Raw genomic sequence first — 9,108 nt, forward strand, 5'->3', positions numbered from 1 at the left:
TATCGGCGGCTGAGCCGTGATTCAAACCAGCGCGCTCAGATTCTCTCGCTTCCTAGGCGGACGCGTAACCTCTAGGCCTATCACTCCACATCACATCATGAAAATTCTCTTCAAAAAGACTTATACCTTCCATCTCTCATCTTCTTTTGATTTAGATACTATATGAGTGTCTGCATCTCTCAGCCAGTGTCATTTCGATGTGATTGATAGCAAAGAATTATCCCCCTTTTGTTTTTTGGTTGAAATTACATAACATTGTTTGAAGGCATAATTAGACAAACAACAAGGACGCCAAAGAATCGATAGACAGAAAGAAATACGAAAAAAAACTTAGCCGTATGCGGAGCACAGGAACAGGTGTCGAGGTGGCTGCCGTCAAAAGAGGGCGCTAGCTAGCGGGACAAAGGGGAGGTTACCTACTTCCGGGAGGTTATCGGCCGTAGTTGCTCTCTTTTTCTCCGCATAGGCGGATAGTAGTTTGCACAGGACAGGAATGTCAGACCCCTGCCGGAGTCTGCACTAGTTGGGTCACGGTAAGTATGTTATTTAAACGTAATTTTAGATAGAAAATTTCCTTTTCCTGTCTTTCTCTGGTTTAAATAACCTGATGTCTTTCCATTTGTTTTTAACCATTTTCTTTTTTTTTTTTTTTTTTGCTTAAGTTATGTAAATACTGTGGAGTGTTGGCTTAGTGGTGATGCATTAGTAGCAGTAGTAGTAGTTGTTGTAGTACTGTTGTTATTATGAGCATTTACGCCTAATCTTGAAAATAAGCCTTAGGCGTTTACAAATAGAACACTTGTAAATATCAATAAGAACAATTGAACACAAGATACCAAACATCATAAAAATTATTCACCCCCCGCCCCCCCCCGACCCCTCCACACATACACACCCACAATACACACAAGCACATGCATGTACGCACACACACAAGTCATAGTACACAATCTTGAATAGTACACAATCAAAAAAAATACTACCAACAAATCATGAAACTATCAAAACTCACTCAGTCACTAACAGTCATTTTAGTCCATACTGGAAAGGGATGAGCTGTTGAGAATTATGCAGGGGGGGTCTTCAGACTGGATTTGAAAGACTGCTAATTGTTCTAATGTCAAGTGTATATGCTTTAGTAACCTGACAATTGAGCACATAATTTTTCACTGTAGCTTGATGAAGCCTTTTGTACACGAAAGTGTGTCTTCACAAGTGACTGAGAACGTTGATGTTTTTGACTTTTTGCATTCATTATCAGTTGTTTCGCTTGTCAGTTTAACGACTTCTCTTTTACGAAGTCCTTTAAGTAATTTCCTGTAACTGTATTTGGAGGTGGTTTTTTTTGTTTGTTTGTTTGTTTTGTTTTTCTTCCAAATTTCACCCACATTTTTACCCTCATTTGCCCAGTTTCCCCCCAACCCTCCATTCATCCACATCTCCCACCCCTTCTAACCGATAATACTCAGAGATGTATTCATAAATACTTTAACAAAATGCTTTCAATCACCGATATGTGTGACGGGGCATTAAACGAAAAACAACAACATTGAAAGACTGCAGTGAAGATGAGTGACGTGAGAGGCTGAGGAAGTTGATTCCAAAGAAAGGGGGGCGTGGTATGAAAAACTGCGTTGGCCATAATTTTGGTTTGAGCAGGGGTGAATCCTATTCATCAACCTGAGAAGCGAGAGAATTCAAGTTCACTGGTTTGATTTCCACACTCGCCAGTATTTTTTAACCCCTCCACAAGACCTTGAGTGGTGGTCTGGATGCTAGCTCTTCGGATAAGGCGATAAACCGAGGTCTGGTGTTCAGCAAGCACTTAGCGCACGTAAAGAACCATTGGCAACAAAAGGGTTGATGTTTTTCTATGTTTTTTTGTTGTTTGTTTTTTGTCTGAAGTATTTTTTAAGTAAGTGTGTAATGATTGAAGGAAAAGTTTTGCATATAACTATGATTCATAGTCAGTTGTAAAAGTAATTGAAGAATATTGTGAACTGTGTGATAAAACATTTTTTTGCCTGTTTTTTTTTCTTTTCTTTGTTTATTTGTTTGTCGTCCCTATTTTGTCATTGTGTCGTGGAAGAATATATCTCCGTCTTTACTCCTCTGCATCTTCTTCTATATTACAATGGTAAGCGCTGAGCCTGGGGCCTGCATTCTCGACTGTTGCAACATAAATTGAGACATTTGCCTCCACACAACATCGGAGATAGCCTGAAGTTGCTTTTGCTTTAATCCAGTATCTGCAGGTGCCGCTGCCTTTGCTTTAATCCAGTATCTGCAGGTGCCACTGCCTTTGCTTTAATCCAGTATCTGCAGGTGCCGCTGCCTTTGCTTTAATCCAGTATCTGCAGGTGCTGCTGCCTTTGCTTTAATCCAGTATCTGCGGGTGCCACTGCCTCATGCACAGACCCATTTTCCACGGATGAATCGCAACACACAGAGTCCGTAGGGTCCTGCGAATGGAGCTGAGCACGGTTGAAGTTGGTGTTAGAGGTATCCATGATGGCGTCGCTGAAGCTGAACGAGTGTTGCAAAAAGCGCCAAAACCTACAATGTAGGCTCAGTATATACGGGGCTGCGATGCATGCTGGGAGGTCAGACACTCAATGACACAGGCTGGACATTGGTCACTCGGCCAACAGCACCGCACTAGCGGCGATCCTCGCTCGCGGGCAGCCCATCGCGAAGTTTTCCCTTGTTGTACAAAGTTCAGTAGAAGAGAGTTTCAGTTTCAGTTTCAGTAGCTCAAGGAGGCGTCACTGCGTTCGGACAAATCCATATACGCTACACCACATCTGCCAAGCAGATGACTGACCAGCAGCGTAACCCAACGTGCTTAGTCAGGCTTTGAGGGGGAAAAAAAAAAGAAAAAAAGGTGAATAAATAATAGATAAGCTTACACAAATAAATAAATAAATAAATAATAACTATAATGTAAAAAAAATAAATAAATAAATAAATAAGAAGAGAGAGCATTGCAAATACCCATATGTTTAAGCCATTGCACTCATATGGTACAGAAATTATCATTATCAGTGTTATGATTATTGATATTATAGCTATTGTTCTTAGACTTCATTAGTATGGCTGCTGTTGTGTCTCATTTGTCGTCTGCTTCTGAGTTTGTTTAATAGATGTGTGTATGTGTGGACTTTTCATTTCATAAAAACATAACCATCCGAGATGGTGGGGAGGAGGGTGGGAAGAAAAATGCAATAAAAAAAAAACCAATAGCAAATAAATGGATAGATAAAAGTAATTGAGAAGCCATTTTGTGAACAGGAATTTTTCTTATCTATTCAAATCATTTTATCATCAGTCTGTGTGTGTGTTGTTTTTTTGTGTGTGTTTTATTATATTTTTGTTATTCTTTTTTCTGTTTTTTGTTTGTTTGTTTTGTTTATTGTTCTGGTAATGAGCAGTTACCCTTTTTATCACAGTTTGTTGTTGGTGTTGTGTACATAATTGTTGGCCATGTTTGATTCATGGAAAATTGTTTTGATTGTTTTGTTTTATTCTTGTTGTTATTTACACAAATCTCATGTTGCTTGCAGTCAGTTGGTTGATTGTTTTTTAATGTGCTTTATTGTGAGTTTTTTTGTTGTTGTTGTTGTTGTTTTAAGAACAGAGCAAAGAATCAACGTTTTTCTGGATTGAAGGAAACAGTTGTAGACGCATTGAGACTGAACATGGGGGACGCATAAGATCACAAGTCATTTATTTATTTGAGGCGATCCTTTCTGATGGAATGTTTTTGATTGGAAATGTCTTGAATGAATGATAGTGTGTGTGTTAGATATCAAACTACTCTCAGGTATGGTCTGAAGCATTGGTTGCCTATATGGTATTGAATGAATGACGATATGAATATCAGATCGCAATTCTTTCAGAGCATGGTCTAAAGCATTCTTGCCTATTTGGTATTGAATGAATAACAGACAAGTGTCAATAGCCGAGTGGTTATAGCATTGGACTTTCAGTCTGAGGGTTCCGGGTTCAAATCACGGCGACGGCGCCTGGTGGGTAAAAGACACGTTGTCCGCATGACAGACAGCAGGATCCTGAAGATGCTACTGTATGGCCAGCTGAAGGAAGGCCACCGCAAACTTGGAAGACCCTGCAAGCGCTTCAAGGACACCTTGAAGACAAACCTCAAAGCCTGTGACATAGACATCGCTTCCTGGGAAACTGATGCCCTTGACCGCTCTTGCTGGAGGATGCTGTGCTCTAGTGGCATAAAGACGTTTGAAAACAAGAGAACGCTGGCCATTAAGGAGAAGCATGAGCGAAGGAAGCAGGGCTCAACTTCTGGAGACGTCTTCCCTTGCAACACCTGTGGGAAGTGTTGCGCATCCAGAATAGGCCTCTTCTTCCATATGAGGACACACACCGACAGATAAGCCTGCCTGCCTACTCATCCGTCGGTCCGACGGGAGACTCCATCAATCAAGTAATGTTTAATGTTGTTTCCATGTGTGTGTGTGTGTGTTAGGCTGATTGTCTGGTTGTATTTTGCTGCACCTGATGCAATTTCTCTTTGTGTGATGATAAAGTATTTCTTTTATCTATGATCAATGTGCAATATAGTATATGTTATGCTCATAATCATATTCAAAATAATGTCTATTAATTCTTTCTATTTTTACATTTGAAATATTACCTGCAATGTGTGGAATGAAAGTATGAAACTGTGTATGTGATATTTTTACCTTTGTGTCTTCGTTATATTCCTAATAGCTGTTGTTGTTTTCACAGTTATGGTGTCCATGTTGTTTACTTGTCTATGTTGTAATAATGCACTTGACCAAATTTCTGTGGTTTGAGATAATGAAGTTATTTTTTCTATCTTAAAAAATGAATGACACTCTTATAACGAGTGTGAAATGGAGACTGATGGTGGGCGCATGGATATTTGATGCAGCTTCTGAGCGTATGCAAATCAGCTGAATGGCTTATGTATGCCTATATTTGTACTATATAGAATTTTAACTGTTTGCCACCACACCAAGCATCTCCTTTTAAGGACAATGAATTATCTTGTGATCTTGTACGTCAGATTGCAAACTGCTCTCAGAGCATGGTCTAAAGCATTGTTGCCTATTTGGTATTGAATGCACGACAGTTTGTACGTCAGATCGCAAACTGCTCTGAAGGCGTGGCCTAAAGCAGTGTTGCCTATCTTGTACAGACGGGCACAGTAGCCGAGTGCTTAAAGCGTTGGACTTTCAATCTGAGGGTCCTGGGTTCGAATCTCGGTAACAGCACATGGTAGGAAAAGAATGGAGTTTTTTTTTTCCGATCTCCCAGGTCAACATATGTGCAGACCTGCTTTTGCCTGAACCCCCTTCGTGTGTATACGCATGCAGAAGATCAAATACACACGTTAAAGATCCTGTAATCCATGTCAGTGTCCAGTGGGTTATGGAAACAAGAACATACCCAGCATGCACGCTCCCAAAACGGAGTACGGCTGCCTGTGTGGCGGGGATAAAAACAGTCATACACATAAAAAGCCCACTCGTGTACACGTGAGTGAACGTGGGAGCTGCAGCCCACGAACAAAGAAGAAGAAGAAGCTGGTGTTATTACAAAAACCTGCTCACTGAAAACCCCTGACTCCATTTCCTTTTTCTTTTTGGATACTTTTTATTTAGGAAAAAAGAAGCAGTGCCCAACAAATGATATGTATTTGCACTATTGTTTCATGATAACTTATGATGACATAATTAATTAGTTAAAAGAAGAATTCTGTTTACTGTTATTAGAAAACATTCAACATATGCTAAGTTGGTAGCAATGGGGCAGTTGCAGCTCTGTGATGTCTCCTGTGAACTATGTTATCTGACTGTCAAATGTGTGCAGCTAGTTGGGAATCAGAGTGTCACATTATAAGTGGATTTTTGAATTTTTTTTTTTTTTTTTTTTTTTTTTTTTCTTGTGTGTGTGTGTGTGTGTGTGTGAAAATACCCTTGCGAATTATTACCATGCTTGTGCAATATGCAGTTTAACTTGTCACAGGAAAATTGTCATGGTGATGATGTTGAAGAGAAAATATAACCTTCATTGCAAGGGGGGGAGGGGGGGGGGGGAAGAAGAAGAATGAATGACAGAATGTGGAGTGATGGCCTAGAGGTAACGCGTCCACCTAGGAAGCGAGAGAATCTGAGCGCGCTGGTTCGAATCACGGCTCAGCCGCCGATATTTTCTCCCCCTCCACTAGACCTTGAGTGGTGGTCTGGACGCTAGTCATTCGGATGAGACGATAAACCGAGGTCCCGTGTGCAGCATGCACTTAGCGCACGTAAAAGAACCCACGGCAACAAAAAGGGTTGTTCCTGGCAAAATTATGTAGAAAAATCCACTTCGATAGGAAAAACAAATAAAACTGCACGCAGGAGAAAATACAAAAAAATGGGTGGCGCTGTAGTGTAGTGATGCGCTCTGTCTGGGGAGAGCAGCCTGAATTTCACACAGAGAAATCTGTTGTGATAAAAAGAAATACAAATACAAATACAGAATGTACGTCCGATCGCAAACTGCTGGCAGGGCGTGGCCTAAAGCGGTGCTGCCTATCTGGCCTGTTCTAATGTAGTATTTCAAGCAGCTGGAGGAGGCTGCTAGCGGCCGCAAAGAATTGCACGCCGCCCAGAACGACGAAACGGTCACTGAATGGATCGGCTCCCCTGTTGCCGAGATCTCTGGGCGGCCATATTACTCCGCAGTCAAAATTGACGACCAAAAGGTGAGTCCTTTTTCTTTTTTTTTTCATGGTTTTGTATTAAATATTTTATAGAGATCTTGCTTATGCATAATGATGGTTGATGATGTGGAATGATGGCTTAGAGGAAATGCGTCCGCCTGGGAAGCGAGAGAATCTGAGCGCGCTGGTTCGAATCACGGCTAAGCCGCTGATATTTTCTCCCCCTCCACTAGACTTTGAGTGGTGGTCTGGACACTAGTCATTCGGATGAGACGATAAACCGAGGTCCCGTGTGCTAGTATGCACTTAGCGCACGTAAAAGAACCCACGGCAACAAAAGGGTTGTTGCTGGCAAAATTCTATAGAAAAAACCACTTCGATAGGAAAAACAAATAAAACTGCACGCAGGAAAAAATACAAAAAAAATTGGTGGCGCTGTAGTGTAGCGATGCGCTCTCCCTGGGGAGAGCAGCCCGAATTTCACACAGAGAAATCTGTTGTGATAAAAAGAAATACAAATACAAATACAAATGATGTGTAGAATGTTCGTAGAATGTGTAGAATATTCGTGTGAGATGTCTGATGAATGAACTTGTTGTTTGGTCAAAATAACAGGCATGGTAGTTGAGCGGTGAATGTTAGAATTTCTTTGCAGGGTTTGTTTGGTTTTTTTTTAGGCTGGTGATTCTGAAATGGGCCTTTGTTGACTGGGCTATAATTAAGCAACATGATTTTATTATTTTATTGTATTTGAACAGTTCAGCTGCAAGTGAAACAGATGATTACAGAATACTTCTTTCATGCCACAAACACCGTTTAGAAGTATGGAATACTGTCCGTGATTGGTTTTGCCCTGAAGTGCAGTCACTTCTTGTCACTGGAAACAGATCATCAGAATCACCTTTGGGGTTTTTTTTGCTGCCCCATCATCTGCACCGTTTCAGGGGCATTACTCCCACGCCGCTCATTTAGATTACCCCCATACACGGCCACACCCGGGTTCGTCCATTACAGTTACAGCGTTGGCAGTCCGCAGGGAACCATCGATGTTAGGTCGCCAGGAGTCCACACACCAGAGGAGACTGTGCACTGCTGCTGAGTCACTTTGGTGGTGTTCAGTGGTGCTTGTTCTGATTCAACGTACTTAGGACACCACCTGCTAAGCCCCCTACTAACGACGATAATGGCTTAGTCACGGAGCCAGACTGAGTGAGCCCCACCTTTGGGTTTTGTTACATTGGACGACGGGCGCAATAGCCGATTGGTTAAAGCGTTGGACTTTCAACCTGAGGGTCCCGGGTTTGAATCACGGTGACGGCGCCTGGTGGGTAAAGGGTGGAGATTTTTACGATCTCCCAGGTCAACATATGTGCAGACCTGCTAGTGCCTGAACCCCCTTTGTGTGTATATGCAAGCAGAAGATCACATACGCACGTTAAAGATCCTGTAATCCATGTCAGCGTTCGGTGGGTTATGGAAACAAAAACATACCCAGCATGCACACCCCGGAAAACGGAGTATGGCTGCCTACATGGCGGGGTAAAAACGGTCATACACGTAAAAGCCCACTCGTGTGCATACGAGTGAACGCAGAAGAAGAAGAAGAAGATTATTAATGATGAGTGCTTGACGACAGGTCGGCTGTGGGGACTGCGTGTCGATCCGGCCCCATGATTCCACGGAGCCTGTGTACATCGCCCGCATCCAGTACATGTTCCAGGGCAGCCGTGGCGACAAGAAACTGCACGTCCACTGGTTCCTGTGAGTTGTGTGTGTGTGTGTGTCAACGTAATTATGTGCGTACCTGCAAGTGCCTGAACCCCCCTTTATGTGTATACAGCAAGCAGAAGATCAAATACTGCACGTTAAAGATCCTGTAGTCCATGTCAGTGTTATGTCGGTTGTGGAAACAAGAACATACCAGGCATGCACACCCCCGAAAATGGAGTACGGCTGCCTACATGGCGGGGTAAAAACGGTCATACACGTGAAAGCCCGCTCGTGTAATATGCAAATGAACGTGGGAGTTGCAGCCCATGAGTTTCAGTTTCAGTAGCTCAAGGAGGCGTGACTGCGTTCGGACAAATCCATATACGCTTCACCACATCTGTCAAGCAGATGCCTGACCAGCGGCGTAGCCCAACGCGCTTAGTCAGGCCTTGGGAAAAAAAAAAGGTGAATAAATAATAGATAAGCGTACATAAATAAGTAAATAAATACATACATAGAAAAATAAATAAATAATGATTATAATATGAAAAAAAGGTCATAATAATAATAAATAAATAAATAAGACAACAATGATGATAAATAAGCAAATAAATGTAAAAGCCCATGAACGAAGAAGAACCGGAGGGAGGGGGGCTAAGGGGGGGGAGGGGGGGGGGGGCAGCTCAGAG

At 42.1% G+C, this 9,108-nt stretch overlaps 1 protein-coding gene across 1 annotated transcript in view; it reads left to right on the forward strand.

The window, feature by feature from the left end:
• Positions 1 to 9,108, forward strand: part of LOC143276047 (DNA (cytosine-5)-methyltransferase 1-like) — a 97,783-nt gene that overhangs the window by 46,225 nt on the left and 42,450 nt on the right. Inside the window, exons 15-16 of the mRNA XM_076580434.1 lie at positions 6,602 to 6,751; positions 8,346 to 8,470. Of these exons, the coding sequence (XP_076436549.1) occupies positions 6,602 to 6,751; positions 8,346 to 8,470 (275 nt within the window). The remainder of the gene's footprint in view (positions 1 to 6,601; positions 6,752 to 8,345; positions 8,471 to 9,108) is intronic.

This window comes from Babylonia areolata, chromosome 31 (genome assembly GCF_041734735.1).
Source record: "Babylonia areolata isolate BAREFJ2019XMU chromosome 31, ASM4173473v1, whole genome shotgun sequence".
NCBI lineage: Eukaryota > Metazoa > Mollusca > Gastropoda > Neogastropoda > Buccinidae > Babylonia > Babylonia areolata.